At 43.0% G+C, this 17,334-nt stretch overlaps 1 protein-coding gene across 1 annotated transcript in view; it reads right to left on the reverse strand.

Annotated features, from left to right (window-relative positions):
- The window catches only part of KAT6A (lysine acetyltransferase 6A), a 646,904-nt gene that overhangs the window by 54,965 nt on the left and 574,605 nt on the right, over positions 1–17,334 (reverse strand). Inside the window, 1 exon segment of the mRNA XM_053719413.1 lies at positions 16,848–17,049. Coding sequence (XP_053575388.1) covers positions 16,848–17,049 — 202 coding nt within the window.

The following is a 17,334-nucleotide window of genomic DNA, read 5'->3' on the forward strand; positions in this document are numbered from 1 at the left end:
GATGTCTGTCTGAAATCCTTTGTTGCTTCTAAATAGAATTTTAAAGCACGGACCACATCTAGGTTGTGTAACAAACGTTCCTTCTTCGAAACTGGATTCAGACACAGAGAAGGAACAACTATTTCCTGGTTAATATTCCTGTTGGAAACCACGTTTGGAAGAAAACCAGGCTTGGTACGTAAAACTACCTTATCAGTATGGAATACCAAATAGGGTGAGGTACACTGCAAAGCAGACAATTCAGAAACTCTTCTGGCAGAAGAAATAGCAACCAAAAAAAGAACTTTCCAAGATAGTAACTTGATATCTATGGAATGTAAGGGTTCAAACGGAACCCCTTAAAGAACTGAAAGAACTAAATTTAAACTCCATGGAGGAGTCATAGGTATGTAGACAGGCTTGATTCTGACTAACGCCTGTACAAACGCCTGCACATCTGGCAAGGCTGCCAGACGTTTGTGTAACAAAACAGACAGAGCAGATATCTGTCCCTTTAGAGAACTAGCTGACAAACCTTTATCAAAACCCTCTTGGAGAAATGAAAGTATCCTAGGAATTTTAATTTTACTCCAGGAGAATCCCTTGGATTCGCACCAACAGATCTATTTTTGCCATATCTTATGGTAAATTTTCCTAGTCACAGGTTTTCTGGCTTGAACCAGAGTATCTATAACTGAATCTGAAAACCCACGCTTAGATAGAATCAAGCGTTCAATTTCCAAGCAGTCAGTTGCAGAGAGACTAGATTTGGATGTACGAATGGACCTTGTACTAGAAGATCCTGTCTCAAAGGTAGCTTCCATGGTGGAGCCGATGACATATTCACCAGGTCTGCATACCAAGTCCTGCGTGGCCATGCAGTAGCTATTAGAATCACCGAGGCCTTCTCCTGTTTGATCCTGGCTACAAGCCTGGGAAGGAGAGGGAACGGTGGAAACACATAAGCTAGATTGAACGACCAAGGCGCCACTAACGCATCCACTAGTGTCGCTTTGGGATCCCACTCCCCCGGATGGAAAGTCTGACGACTCAAATAATCCGCCTCCCAGTTGTCTACTCCTGGAATGTGTATTGCAGATAGATGGCAGGAGTGATCCTCCGCCCATTTGATAATCTTGGATACCTCTCTCATCGCCAAGGAACTCTTTGTTCCCCCCTGATGATTGATGTACGCTACAGTCGTCATGTTGTCCGACTGAAATCTTATGAATCTGGCCTTCGCTAAATGAGGCCAAGCCAGGAGCGCATTGAATATCGCTCTCAGTTCCAAAATGTTTATCGGGAGAAGAGACTCTTCCCGAGACCATAGACCCTGAGCTTTCAGGGAGTCCCAGACCGCGCCCCAGCCTAAGAGACTGGCGTCGGTCGTGACAATGACCCACTCTGGTCTGCGGAAACTCATTCCCTGAGACAGGTGATCCTGAGTCAACCACCAGCGGAGTGAGTCTCTGGTTACCTGGTCTACTTGAATCTGGGGAGACAAGTCTGCATAATCCCCATTCCACTGTTTGAGCATGCACAGTTGTAATGGTCTTAGATGAATTCGAGCAAAAGGAACCACGTCCATTGCTGCAACCATTAATCCTATTACCTCCATGCACTGAGCTATGGAAGGCTGAGGAATAGATTGAAGAACTTGACAAGCGTTTAGAAGCTTTAACTTTCTGACCTCTGTCAGAAAAATCTTCATTTCTACAGAATCTATTATTGTTCCCAGAAAAGGAACCCTTGTGGACGGGGACAGGGAACTCTTTTCTACGTTCACCTTCCACCCGTGAGACCTGAGAAAGGCTAAAACAATGTCTGTATGAGCCCTTGCTTTGGAAAGAGACGACGCTTAGATTAGAATGTCGTCTAGGTAAGGTGCTACAGAAATGCACCTCGGCCTTAGAACCGCTAGAAGGGACCCTAGCACCTTTGTGAAAATTCTGGGGGCAGTGGCTAAACCGAATGGAAGAGCCACAAACTGGTAATGTTTGTCCATAAAGGCGAACCTCAGGAACTGATGATGATCTTTGTGGATAGGAATATGCAGGTACGCATCCTTTAAGTCCACGGTAGTCATATATTGACCCTCCTGGATTGTTGGTAAAATCGTCCGAATGGTTTCCATTTTGAATGATGGAACTCTGAGGAATTTGTTTAGAATTTTTAAATCCAGAATTGGCCTGAAAGTTCCCTCTTTTTTGGGAACTACAAACAGGTTTGAGTAAAAACCCAGACCTTGTTCTGCTGTTGGAACTGGGTGTATCACTCCCATCTTTAATAGGTCTCCTACGCAATGTAAGAATGCCTGTCTCTTTTATCTGGTCTGAAGAAAAGCGAGACATGTGGAACCTTCCCCTTGGAGGAAGTTCCTTGAACTCTAGAAGATACCCCTGAGAGACTATTTCTAGTACCCAGGGATCCTGAACATCTCTTGCCCAAGCCTGAGCAAAGAGAGAAAGTCTGCCCCCTACTAGATCCGGTCCCAGATCGGGGGCTACCCCTTCATGCCGTCTTGGTAGCAGCAGCAGGCTTCTTGGCCTGTTTACCCTTGTTCCAGCCTTGCAATGGTTTCCATGCTGGTTTAGGCTGGGAAGCGTTACCCTCTTGTCTAGAGGCTGCAGAGTTAGGAGTCGGTCCATTCCTGAAATTGCGAAAGGAAAATTAAACTTGTTCTTAGCCTTGAAAGGCCTATCCTGTGGGAGGGCATGGCCCTTTCCCCCAGTGATGTCAGAAATAATCTCCTTCAATTCCGGCCCGAAAAGGGTCTTACCTTTGAAAGGAATATTAAGCAATTTTGTTTTGGACGACACATCCGCCGACCAAGATTTTAGCCAAATCGCTCTGCGCGCCACTATTGCAAAACCTGAATTTTTCGCCGCTAATTTAGCCAATTGAAAAGCGGCATCCAAAATAAAGGAATTAGCCAACTTTAGTGCGTGAATTCTGTCCATGACTTCATCATATGGAGTCTCCTTTTGGAGCGAATTTTCTAGTTCCTCAAACCAAAAAGACGCCGCCGTGGTGACAGGAATAATGCACAAAATTGGTTGAAGAAGGAAACCTTGCTGAACAAATATCTTTTTAAGCAATCCTTCCAATTTTTTATCCATAGGATCTTTGAAAGCGCAACTGTCCTCGATAGGAATAGTTGTGCGCTTGGCTAACGTTGAAACTGCCCCCTCAACCTTAGGGACCGTTTGCCATGCGTCCCTTCTGGGGTCGACAATGGGGAACATTTTCTTAAATATAGGAGGTGGAACAAAAGGTGTACCTGGCTTCTCCCACTCCTTAGTCACTATTTCCGCCACCCTCTTGGGTATCGGAAAGGCATCAGCGTGCACAGGGATCTCTAAGTATTTGTCCATTTTGCACAACTTCTCTGGAACCACCAAAGAGTCACAATCATCAAGAGTAGTTAGCACCTCCTTAAGCAGGGCGCGGAGATGTTCTAACTTAAATTTAAATGCCACGATATCAGGTTCTGCCTGCTGAGAAACTTTTCCTGAATCAGAAATTTCTCCCTCAGACAGACCCTCCCTCACTGCCAATTCAGACTGATGTGAGGGTATAACAGATAAATTATCGTCAGCGACAACTTGCTCATCCTCTGTATTTAAAACTGAGCAATCGCGCTTTCTGGGAAATGCTGGCAGTTTGGATAAAAGATTTGCTATAGAATTATCCATTACTGCAGTTAATTGCTGCATAGTAACAAGCATTGGCGCGCTAGATGTACTAGGTGTTGCCTGCGCGGGCAAAACTGGTGTTGACACAGAAGGAGAGGATGATGAGCTATCCCCACTACCTTCATTTGAAGAATCATCTTGGGCAACCATATTAAATGTGACAGTACTGTCCTTACTTTGTTTGGACGCCATGGCACAATTTTCACATACATTTAAAGGGGGAACCGCCTTGGCCTCTAAACACACAGAACATATGCTATCTGAAGGTACAGACATGTTAGACAGATTTAGGCAGGCTATTAATGCAATAAAAACGTTTTTAAACAAAACCGTTACTGTCTCTTTAAATAATAAAAAGAGCACACTTTATTTCTGAATGTTTGAAAAACTATGAAGGAAATATCCGATCTTAACAAAATTTACACCCCAGTGTCTTAATGCTTTGAAAGTATTGCACACCAAATTTCAAGTCTCTAAACCCTTAAATGAGCAAACCGGAGCCAATTGTTCAATTTACCAGTTTAAACACACTACAGTCCCTGCCACAGACTTTGCTGCGGCTTTTACCTTCCTTAGGGGTTATTCACCACAGAAATAAGCCTTCCTGAGTCCATTTTTCAGCCACAGGACCCTCTCACATGAAGCTGCATGCACTGCCTCTAGAAGTAACTGCGCAACTGAGGCGCGAAAATGAGGCCTCCTCCCTCTGCATACCAGAGTGAAGGGGCCTTCCCGACTAGATTAGGCGACTAAACAACTGCCAGGCGTAATAAAAACGTTCCCAAAGTGTTTCCAAATTTACAAAACACTCCAAATGTCATAAATCTATATAAACCAATCGATTTAGCCCACAAAAGTGTCAACCAGCATAGAGCCCATTTTATAAGCCTTAATTCTGTTACTGAGTCTAAGAAAATGGCTTACCGATCCCATAAGGGAAAACTGACAGTCTTCTAGCATTACTATGTCTTGTTAGAAAAGAGACTGGTCATACCTGGAGCAGAAAAGTCTGCAAACTGTTCCCCCCAACTGAAGTTCTCTGGTTTCAACAGTCCTGCGTGGGAACAGCAATGGATTTTAGTTACTGGTGCTAAAATCATACTCCTCTTTTAACAGAACTCTTCATCATTTTCTGTTGTAGAGTAAATAGTACAAACCGGCACTATTTTAAAATAACAAACTCTTGATAGAAGAAATAAAACTACAACTAACACCACATACTGTTTACCATCCCCGTGGAGATGCTACTTGTTCAGAGCGGCAAAGAGAATGACTGGGGGGCGGAGCCAGAGGGGGGGGCTATATGGACAGCTTTGCTGTGTGCTCTCTGTCATTTTCTGTAGGGGAAGAGAATATCCCACAAGTAAGGATGAAGCCGTGGACCGGACACACCAATGTAGGAGAAAAACAGTTAACCAGTAACATTTTAAGTAAATAAAAAAAACAAACCATACCACCATGCATAAGTCTGCACACCCTACACAACTAATACCTTGTAGAAGCATATTTTGCATTACAGCAGCAAGCCTTTGTGAATAAGTCTTAAACTTTGCACATCTAGACTTTTTATCCCAGTCTCCTTTGCAAAAAAATTCAAGTTCTTTCAGATTGCAAGTGGATCTCGTGTTCAGCTCTCTTTTGGTCATAGCACAGGTTTTTAATGGGACTAAGGTCTGGGCTCAGACTGGGCCATTCCAAGATTTTCCTTTTCTGAAGCTAAGCTTTGCATGTGTGCTTTGGGTCAATGTCATGTTGAAATGTGAAACTCCTCTTTCTCACATAGGCCAGGTTTTGGAGCTATACCTTATCCCATCTCTCTTGATAAGAGCCTGACTCAGCTGAAGAGAAACAGCCCCAAAGCAGGATGTTACCACCACTATGCTTCAGCATCTGTATTGTGTTCCTCTAATGATGCTTTGTGTCAAAACATATCTTTTACAATTTAGGCCTAAAAGTTTGTCTAATCAGACCATAGCACATTTTCCTACATGGTTTGGGAGTGACAATGAATTTTTTGGCATAATGTAGACAGGCTTGGATGTTACTTTTTGTAAAAAAAATAAAATAAAATGTATTATTTCCTGATAAATTATTTTGATTCTTGGTAGTGAGCCCTTTAAATCATATTCTTACAAATGAAAAGACACACCAACCAGAGCATTCAACTATCCCTCCTACTTCCCCCCCTTCCCTCCCAGAAGTTTTTATCTGAGGATTGGGAAAAGTGAGATAAAAAGGGGGAAAAGGTGCACACTGGAACTGCCAACAGAACAAAACAGGGCAGGTGCGTGGAGTCTCAATACCAAGAAAGAAAATAATTTATTAGGTAAGAATAAATGTTTTCTTTCTAATGGTAGTGAGTACACAAAATCCTATTCTTACAACTTGGAATATATACCTAAGCTGTGCAGTCCACAAATAGAAAAGGGTGGGATAAATAAAGAAGGCAGTTACTTCGTTACTGGGCACCACCACATGAAGAACCTTTCTGCCAAAGAATGCCTCTGCAGAGGCAAAAACATTCAACTGGTAACATTTTGTTAACTTATGAAGTGAAGACCAGGTAGCAGCTCTGCAGATCTGTTCCACCGAAGCCTCATTCTTTAATTCCCAAGACGTAGAAACCAAACTAGTGGAATGAGCAGTGATATGTGCCGGAGAGGCTTGATCACCTGCCTCCATGTAAGCCATCCGAATAAGATTCCTCAGCCAAGAAGACAAGGAAGTATTTTGACTCTTGTGCTTACAAGAGAAAAGAACAAACAGGCTTTGTGAATGGCGAAACTCCTTAGTAGCATGAAGGTAAAACTTTAATGCCATGACTATATCTTTTTTTTTTTTTTTAAACAACCTCTCTCTCCTTAGAAGAGTTTGGGGCATATAGACTGCACCACAATCTCTTGATTTATGTTGTCAGTCAAACCCACCTTAGGCCAGAAACCTGGCTTAGTTCTAAATATCGCATTACCCTGGGGAAACACCAAATAAGGAGGATCACACAGAAGAGCTGACAGCTCACACTCTTTGGGCAGAAGAGATGGCTAATAAAAATAACACTTTTACAGGAAAGTAACTTGATATTGATGGAACGCATAGGTTCAAACGGAACATGCTGCAAAACTTTAAGAACAGGATAAGGACTCCATGGAGGAGCAATTGGGTTGAATACTGGTTTGATTCTAACAAAATCCTGAACAAAGTAATTATCTGCCAAAATTTGGCCCTTAATGGAACTAGACAAAAGACCATTATCAAGTCCCTCTTAAAGGAACTGAAGAATTACGCGGAATTCTCACCTTGTGCCAAGAGAACCCACATTCAGCACACCAAGACATGTAAACCTTCCACACCTTAAAATAGATACGCCTGGTAACAGGTTTAAGTGCCTGGACAAGCCGCAGAGAATCTAGATTTTGGTTTAAGAATGGACCTTGAGAAAGAAGGAACACTGTCTGAGGAAGATGCCACGGAGGAACAAACATTATGAGGTCTGCATACCAAGTCATGCATGGTATTGCTAATACCTTCCCCTGTTTGATCCTCGCCACGACTCCAGGAAGAAGCACTATCAGGGGGGAAAAGATAAACCAGATGATTAGTCCAAGGAATTGACAGAGCATCCAATACCTCTGCTTTAAAAGCTAAGGAAAGTAGCCTAGATTTTGAGACCATATCAGCTGACCAAGAATTCAGCAAAAGAGCCCTTCAGGCTAGAACAGCCAAACCCGTGTTTTTGGCATTGATAGGGACAATCTGAATGATAGCATAACAAATAAACCTGTCTTGAGCGCCTGGATAAGATACTGAATCTCCTCCCGCTTGGCAGATGATGTCATTGCACCCAAAGCAGCTGACACTACTGACTGTAAAATGGGAGGTGAAACCTGGGGGAAAGTGAGAAAGGTTACCACAACCCCAGAAAAATCTTGCTTAATCCGAAGCCAGAAAACATGGCCCCCAAGGACACTGACCCAGAGACAGTCCACAAGTCGAACTAGAGCCTGCAAAACAGATGCAACTGAGCCAACACTCCTCCAAAAATACCATCGCTTAAAGGACGAACCTCAACCACACACCCATTCATAGAAAGGGAGACAACGGAAAACTCCCAAAAAGGAGAGGCTATGGAGGATTACCAAGGAATCCCAGAAAACCCCAAACAGGGTGCAATAAAAAAAAAAAAAAAAAAAATGGAAACCCAAAAAGCGAACCACGCTCACAGGGAACCCAAAGTGTCCTGAAACAAGAGAAAGGCAACGCCCAGACCCAGATAGCACTGAACCCCAAGGTTGGATCAGGAAATAGAACAAAGAAGCAAACTTCTCAGAAAAAATCTGAGAAATTGCCTCGAAGAAACGACAAACCATAGTCCCAAGTCGCCAGGAACTCAGAATATCAACATATTCCAACCAACACATGCGATAAACCTAGAGAAGCAGCCTCTGAGTACTAAAAGCAGCAGTTATTACAAGACGACTGAAAACAAGGAAATACTTGCAGGCAAGTAAAAGGTACCCGAAGATAGAGTAACGTCCACCAACTAGTGGGTACACTCAGGATATCCAATGCTGCAAGGCCAACACACGTAGCCTGGCAACAAAGGGGCCCAGAACCTCAAAAAAAGGCTCTCCAGACCTCCACAAACTGAGGAGACACCACTCATCTCAGAACCTAGTCCACACTGGGCCATCCCAAGCAACAAGACTAAAATACAGGGGAGCAGAAAAGGTCCCAACCACCAGCCCCCATAGGAAAAAAGGGCGGAAAGGATGCCCCCCCGACAACCCAACAGAAAGCCATCCAAAAGCACCTACAAACAGATACTTCCAAGGTAGATCCCCATAGAGATAGGTAGAAAAGACCGATGTCTCATAATCCAGCCCGACACTCTATGGCGGACTCCACATAGCACCCACAACAGCACTCCAAAGGAGAAGCTATAAAGATAAGCAGAACTATGCGGACCAGTATGAAACTGCAAAGTCAGAAAGAACAGAAAAATCCCAGAAAGAGAATCACCCTCCTAACAGACAACCTGTTTCACCCTTCTGCACACAGGACAGGGCAACATCTTCCAGAGAAAGGAAACCTCACCTCTAGGGAAGCAAGGCAACCCACCTCAAGGGAAGGGCACAGACAAGGACGTTGCACAAGCTCACAAGGCCAAGCAGTAAGTCGAGCCAAACAAAAATCATCCAGGCGCCCCTGATGAACATGAAAGAGGAGCTCTCCAAAAGGAAAGCACATACCCTCAAGAACAAGGCAGGCCTCAAGGAGCCCAAGCCCACAGAGCTCCTGGCCCAGCTGCTAGTAGCGCAACTAGCAAGATCATAAGATAGTCCACGTTCCATGGAGAATAAAGGCTTCTGGACCAGACATAGAAATATAAAAATGTCCTAAAGAAAGTCTGAGACCCAGAATGGTGTAGACAAACAATAACCCAGGGAACACCATACCCCGTCTGAAGAAAAAAAAAAACAGACTATACCGGGAAGACCAACCCGTAGAACAGGTTGAAGACTCGCACAAGAAATCCTAACACAAGGGGAAGAGAGCACCCCGTACAGAAATCCAACTTCAAAGATCAATAGGGCACACCAGAACTGAGAAGATTCTAAGTCCAACAGGCTACATTACCCGCACTTCCAAAATCGAGTGAAAAATGTCAGGGACAAAATCACCCAAAGATCGAGTCAGTAAGGCTAGGCCTCAATCTTCTTCGAGTACAAACCCCTGAGGACAACAACCAGGGAAGGAGAATGCATAGCATCCCAACTCCGGAAACATCCCCTAGACATGGCTAGGATAAGAAAACAGCCAAATATCCCAATAAGGAAGGCAAAGCAAACCCCCAGAAAAACATAATTTATGCTTACCTGATAAATTCCTTTCTTCTGTAGTGTGATCAGTCCACGGGTCATCATTACTTCTGGGATATTACTCCTCCCCAACAGGAAGTGCAAGAGGATTCACCCAGCAGAGCTGCATATAGCTCCTCCCCTCTACGTCACTCCCAGTCATTCGACCAAGGACCAACGAGAAAGGAAAAGCCAAGGGTGAAGTGGTGACTGGAGTATAAATTAAAAAATATTTACCTGCCTTAAAAACAGGGTGGGCCGTGGACTGATCACACTACAGAAGAAAGGAATTTATCAGGTAAGCATAAATTATGTTTTCTTCTGTTAAGTGTGATCAGTCCACGGGTCATCATTACTTCTGGGATACCAATACCAAAGCAAAAGTACACGGATGACGGGAGGGATAGGCAGGCTCTTTATACAGAAGGAACCACTGCCTGAAGAACCTTTCTCCCAAAAATAGCCTCCGATGAAGCAAAAGTGTCAAATTTGTAAAATTTGGAAAAAGTATGAAGCGAAGACCAAGTTGCAGCCTTGCAAATCTGTTCAACAGAGGCCTCATTCTTGAAGGCCCAAGTGGAAGCCACAGCTCTAGTAGAATGAGCTGTAATTCTTTCAGGAGGCTGCTGTCCAGCAGTCTCATAAGCTAAACGAATTATGCTACGAAGCCAAAAAGAAAGAGAGGTAGCGGAAGCTTTTTGACCTCTCCTCTGCCCAGAGTAAATGACAAACAGAGAAGACGTTTGTCGAAATTCCTTAGTTGCCTGTAAGTAAAATTTTAGAGCACGGACTACATCCAGGTTGTGCAGTAGACGTTCCTTCTTTGAAGAAGGATTTGGGCATAAAGAAGGAACAACAATCTCTTGATTGATATACCCAGGTTTAGTACGCAGGACTACCTTATCCGAATGAAAAATCAAATAAGGAGAATCACAATGTAAGGCTGATAATTCAGAGACTCTTCGAGCCGAGGAAATAGCCATTAAAAATAGAACTTTCCAAGATAACAATTTTATATCAATGGAATGAAGGGGTTCAAACGGAACGCCCTGTAAAACATTAAGAACAAGGTTTAAACTCCATGGTGGAGCAACAGTTTTAAACACAGGCTTAATCCTGGCCAAAGCCTGACAAAAAGCCTGGACGTCAGGAACTTCTGACAGACGTTTGTGTAACAGAATGGACAGAGCTGAGATCTGTCCCTTTAATGAACTAGCAGATAAACCCTTTTCTAAACCTTCTTGTAGAAAAGACAATATCCTAGGAATCCTAACCTTACTCCAAGAGTAACCTTTGGATTCACACCAATATAGGTATTTTCGCCATATCTTATGGTAAATCTTTCTGGTAACAGGTTTCCTAGCCTGTATTAAGGTATCAATAACTGACTCAGAAAACCCACGTCTTGATAAAATCAAGCGTTCAATTTCCAAGCAGTCAGCTTCAGAGAAGTTAGATTTTGATGTTTGAAGGGACCCTGTATCAGAAGGTCCTGTTTCAGAGGTAGAGACCAAGGTGGACAGGATGACATGTCCACCAGGTCTGCATACCAAGTCCTGCGTGGCCACGCAGGTGCTATTAGAATCACTGATGCTCTCTCTTGTTTGATTCTGGCAATCAATCGAGGAAGCAACGGGAAGGGTGGAAACACGTAAGCCATCCTGAAGTCCCAAGGTGCTGTCAGAGCATCTATCAGGACTGCTCCTGGATCCCTGGATCTGGACCCGTAACGAGGAAGCTTGGCGTTCTGTCGAGACGCCATGAGATCTATCTCTGGTTTGCCCCAACGTCGAAGTATTTGGGCAAAGACCTCCGGATGAAGTTCCCACTCCCCCGGATGAAAAGTCTGACGACTTAAGAAATCCGCCTCCCAGTTCTCCACTCCCGGGATGTGGATTGCTGACAGGTGGCAAGAGTGAGACTCTGCCCAGCGAATTATCTTTGATACTTCCATCATAGCTAGGGAGCTTCTTGTCCCTCCCTGATGGTTGATGTAAGCTACAGTCGTGATGTTGTCCGACTGAAACCTGATGAACCCCCGAGTTGTCAACTGGGGCCAAGCCAGGAGGGCATTGAGAACTGCTCTCAATTCCAGAATGTTTATTGGCAGGAGACTCTCCTCCTGACTCCATTGTCCCTGAGCCTTCAGAGAATTCCAGACGGCACCCCAACCTAGAAGGCTGGCGTCTGTTGTTACAATTGTCCAGTCTGGTCTGCTGAATGGCATCCCCCTGGACAGATGTGGCCGAGAAAGCCACCATAGAAGAGAATTTCTGGTCTCTTGATCCAGATTCAGAGAAGGGGATAAGTCTGAGTAATCCCCATTCCACTGACTTAGCATGCACAGTTGCAGTGGTCTGAGGTGTAAGCGTGCAAAGGGTACTATGTCCATTGCCGCTACCATTAAGCCGATTACCTCCATGCATTGAGCCACTGACGGGTGTTGAATGGAATGAAGGGTGCGGCAAGCACTTTGAAGTCTTGTTAGCCTGTCCTCTGTCAGGTAAATCTTCATTTCTACAGAATCTATAAGAGTCCCCAGGAAGGGAACTCTTGTGAGTGGAACGAGTGAACTTTTCTTTTCGTTCACCTTCCATCCATGTGACCTTAGAAATGCCAGCACTAACTCTGTATGAGACTTGGCAGTTTGAAAGCTTGAAGCTTGTATCAGAATGTCGTCTAGGTATGGAGCTACCGAGATTCCCCGCGGTCTTAGTACCGCCAGAAGAGCACCCAGAACCTTTGTGAAGATTCTTGGAGCTGTAGCCAATCCGAATGGAAGAGCCACAAACTGGTAATGCCTGTCTAGGAAGGCAAACCTTAGGTACCGATAATGATCTTTGTGAATCGGTATGTGAAGGTAAGCATCTTTTAAATCTACAGTGGTCATGTACTGACCCTCTTGGATCATAGGTAAAATTGTCCGAATAGTCTCCATCTTGAACGATGGAACTCTTAGGAATTTGTTTAGGATCTTTAAGTCCAGGATTGGTCTGAAAGTTCCCTCTTTTTTGGGAACCACAAACAGATTTGAGTAAAACCCCTGTCCCTGTTCCGATCGTGGAACTGGATGGATTACTCCCATTAACAAGAGCTCTTGTACGCAGCGTAGAAACGCCTCTTTCTTTGTCTGGATTGTTGACAATCTTGACAGATGAAATCTCTCTCTTGGAGGAGAGTATTTGAAGTCCAGAAGGTATCCCTGAGATATTATCTCTAGCGCCCAGGGATCCTGAACATCTCTTGCCCAAGCCTGGGCGAAGAGAGAAAGTCTGCCCCCCACTAGATCCGATCCCGGATCGGGGGCCCTCAATTCATGCTGTTTTAGGGGCAGCAGCAGGTTTCCTAGTCTGCTTGCCCTTGTTCCAGGACTGGTTAGGTTTCCAGCCTTGTCTGTAGCGAGCAACAGCTCCTTCCTGTTTTGGTGCAGAGGAAGTTGATGCTGCTCCTGCTTTGAAATTACGAAAGGAACGAAAATTAGACTGTCTAGTCTTGGCTTTGTCCTGAGGCAGGGCATGGCCTTTACCTCCTGTAATGTCAGCGATAATCTCTTTCAACCCGGGCCCGAATAAGGTCTGCCCTTTGAAAGGTATATTAAGCAATTTAGACTTAGAAGTAACATCAGCTGACCAGGATTTTAGCCACAGCGCCCTGCGTGCCTGAATGGCGAATCCTGAATTCTTCGCCGTAAGTTTAGTAAGATGTACTACGGCCTCCGAAATGAATGAATTAGCTAGTTTAAGGACTCTAAGCCTGTCCGTAATGTCGTCCAGAGTAGCTGAACCAATGTTCTCTTCCAGAGACTCAATCCAGAATGCCGCTGCAGCCGTGATCGGCGCAATGCATGCAAGGGGTTGCAATATAAAACCTTGTTGAACAAACATTTTCTTAAGGTAACCCTCTAATTTTTTATCCATTGGATCTGAAAAAGCACAGCTATCCTCCACCGGGATAGTGGTACGCTTAGCTAAGGTAGAAACTGCTCCCTCCACCTTAGGGACCGTTTGCCATAAGTCCCTTGTGGTGGCGTCTATTGGAACATTTTTCTAAATATCGGAGGGGGTGAGAACGGCACACCGGGTCTATCCCACTCCTTAGTAACAATTTCAGTAAGTCTCTTAGGTATAGGAAAAACCTCAGTACTCGTCGGTACCGCAAAATATTTATCCAACCTACACATTTTCTCTGGTATTGCAACTGTGTTACAATCATTCAGAGCCGCTAACACCTCCCCTAGTAATACACGGAGGTTTTCCAGTTTAAATTTAAAATTTGAAATATCTGAATCCAGTCTGTTTGGATCAGAACCGTCACCCACAGAATGAAGCTCTCCGTCCTCATGTTCTGCCACCTGTGACGCAGTGTCTGACATGGCCCTAATATTATCAGCGCACTCTGTTCTCACCCCAGAGTGATCACGCTTACCTCTTAGCTCTGGTAATTTAGCCAAAACCTCAGTCATAACAGTAGCCATATCCTGTAATGTGATTTGTAATGGCCGCCCAGATGTACTCGGCGCTACAATATCACGCACCTCCCTCTGAGCGGGAGATGTAGGTACTGACACGTGAGGCGAGTTAGTCGGCATAACTCTCCCCTCGTTGTTTGGTGAAATTTGTTCAATTTGTACAGATTGACTTTTATTTAAAGTAGCATCAATACAGTTAGTACATAAATTTCTATTGGGCTCCACTTTGGCATTGCAACAAATGACACAGGTATCTGAATCAGACATGTTTAACACACTAGCAAATAAACTTGTAACTTGGAAATACAATTCAATTAGAATAATATTAAAACGTACTGTGCCTTTAAGAAGCACAGAAGATCTATGACAGTTGAAAATTAATAAATTGAAACAGTTATAGCCTCAATCCTTGTAAATAACACAACTTTAGCAAAGGTTTAATCCCATTAGCAAAGATAACAAATTCTGAAAGCAGGAAACAAATTACAGAATAAACGTTTTTTATCTCAGTCAAACTATAATTCTCACAGCTCTGCTGAGAGAAATTACCTCCCTCAAAATAAGTTTTGAAGACCCCTGAGCTCTGTAGAGATGAACCGGATCATGCAGGGAATACAATGAGTTGCTGACTGAAATATTTGATGCGTAGTAAAAGCGCCAAAAAACGGCCCCTCCCCCTCACACACAGCAGTGAGGGAGAACAGAAACTGTCAGAAAACAGATTAAGCAACTGCCAAGTGGAAAAATAGTGCCCAAACATTTATTCACTCAGTACCTCAGTAAATGAAAACGATTTTACATTCCAGCAAAAACGTTAAACATAATCTCTAGTTATTAAACAGCTTTATGTATTTCTTACAGTGTAATTCTAGTGAAGTACCATTCCCCAGAATACTGAAGTGTAAAGTATACATACATGACATTATATCGGTATGGCAGGATTTTCTCATCAATTCCATTGTCAGAAAATAAAAACTGCTACATACCTCTATGCAGATTCATCTGCCCGCTGTCCCCTGATCTGAAGTTTACCTCTCCTCAGATGGCCGAGAAACAGCAATATGATCTTAACTACTCCGGCTAAAATCATAACAAAAACTCTGGTAGATTCTTCTTCAAACTCTGCCAGAGAGATAATAACACACTCCGGTGCTATTTTAAAATAACAAACTTTTGATTGAAGATATAAAACTAAGTATAATCACCATAGTCCTCTCACACATCCTATCTAGTCGTTGGGTGCAAGAAAATGACTGGGAGTGACGTAGAGGGGAGGAGCTATATGCAGCTCTGCTGGGTGAATTCTCTTGCACTTCCTGTTGGGGAGGAGTAATATCCCAGAAGTAATGATGACCCGTGGACTGATCACACTTAACAGAAGAAAAGGAGTCCGCAAGGCCCTCTGATATGGCGGCTTCAACCTCAAAAAAAAAAAAAAGTGTAAACAGACCTTGTTTTCAAAACAAGTATTGCAGAGCACCTTATCTCTAATTACCTCCTAGACTAGGCAAAGAACTACTAGGAGGGAAGGGGAAGTAGGACGGATAGTTAAACGTTTTGGTTAGGGTTTCTTTGACTACTCCTGGTGGCCAGGTGATATAATTCCCATTTGTAAGAAAAGGATTTTGTGGACTCTCACTACCATTGTTTCTGCCTTGTCACCCTACCCCGGGGGCTTAGCAACCTTGGCTCTCCTGATATTTTGGAACTACATTTCCCATACTGCTCAGACAGCCTAAAGAATGTCTTAGAATCATGGGAAATGTAGTTCCAAAACAACTGGAGAGTCAAGGTTGCTGACCCCTGCTGTCCTACCCCATAGCCCAGAAGTGCAGAATTTGAGAGATGGTGGTCACATGCAAGTTGTGACCGGTACCTGACAGAAATTTATGTAGCTTCTTCAGTGTTGCTTTTGGCCTCTTGATAGCCTCGCTGATACGTTTTCTCCTTCTCTCATCAACTTTGGAGGGTTGTCCTGATCCTTACAATGTCTCTGTGGTGCCACATTTTCTCCACTATTTGATGGTTTTGACAGTGCTCCACGGTACATCCAGTGCCTTGAATATTCTTTTATATGCCTCTCCTGAGTGAAACTTTTCAACAATTAGCTTGCACAGTTTATTTAGCAACTCTTTGTGAACGATGAGTCTCCCAGTAGTATGCACTCCCAAACATTTAAGAAAATCCTACAGCTGAATTTAATCTGTGTTTAATCATAATCACTTTGATGACAGGTGTACGCCATTTACATACAGGCATTATTTAGAATGTGAATGGTTAACTGAACACAACTGGAAATCCTACTATGAAGACTTATGCAGGGTGTTTATTTTTTTAAACTTAAAATGCTTCTAATAATTAAACTTTTTTTTTTTTTTACCTTTTTGTTGTTGGAAGATCACCTTACAGATGGAAAAAGTCTGACATTAACACTGTTATTTCTGTATTTACATTTCAAAAACCTGCAATTTCATAACGGTGTGTAGATTTGTGTGAATGTGTGTATAACAAGTGTGCCAGGGCCTACAAAAGTCCAGGATCCTGAAAGCCATGGCATCTAGAATTTTATTTTGATTATACTACTTGTTTATTTCCAGACACCCTTCTAATAAAAAGATTTATGGACAACTGGTTCCTCAAAATAAGGTTGATGGCTCAATACAGTTAAGTGTGGCAGGGGTGTAAGTCTCTGTTTCTATATACAAGGTTGTTTAAAGATCACTATAGATTAACTGACAGAAAAAAACATTACTAAAAATACAGATAAAAAGAAGCTCTTACTTGTTTGAGTGTGAAGTTTAATTTATTTAAGATGTTTGTGACACAGCTCTGACTTAGATTACTCACTCTATTATTTAATGATTGCCTTTCTACTTCTTCTTCTTCTTCTTCTTCCTCAGAATCCACCTCGTCGTCAGTTACCACAGAATTTGTGACTATGACAGGAGTCCATCTCAAAGCCTCAGGATCAACCTCTACCTCCCTTGGACGGGCCTGTAAACGGCTCATGTGTCCCTGGATTTGTTGCTCTCGGCGAACTAGCACAATGCTGCAGATACATTTTAACAGGAGTATATGAGTATTAGGAAGATAAAGGAAACAAAGTTACTTAAATGGACAAAAATTGTTGACTGAAAGAACCAGCAACTTTGACATATGTTGAAATACACAAATCTCTGTCTATATCTAAATATATATAGTATATATCTAAATATATATAGTATATATATATATATATATATATATATATATATATATATATATATATATATATATATATATATATATAAAACTTACCCATAGGCACTCTGCCACTGGAGGAAACCAGTGGGAA

The sequence above is a fragment of the Bombina bombina genome, chromosome 6 (genome assembly GCF_027579735.1).
Source record: "Bombina bombina isolate aBomBom1 chromosome 6, aBomBom1.pri, whole genome shotgun sequence".
Lineage (NCBI taxonomy): Eukaryota > Metazoa > Chordata > Amphibia > Anura > Bombinatoridae > Bombina > Bombina bombina.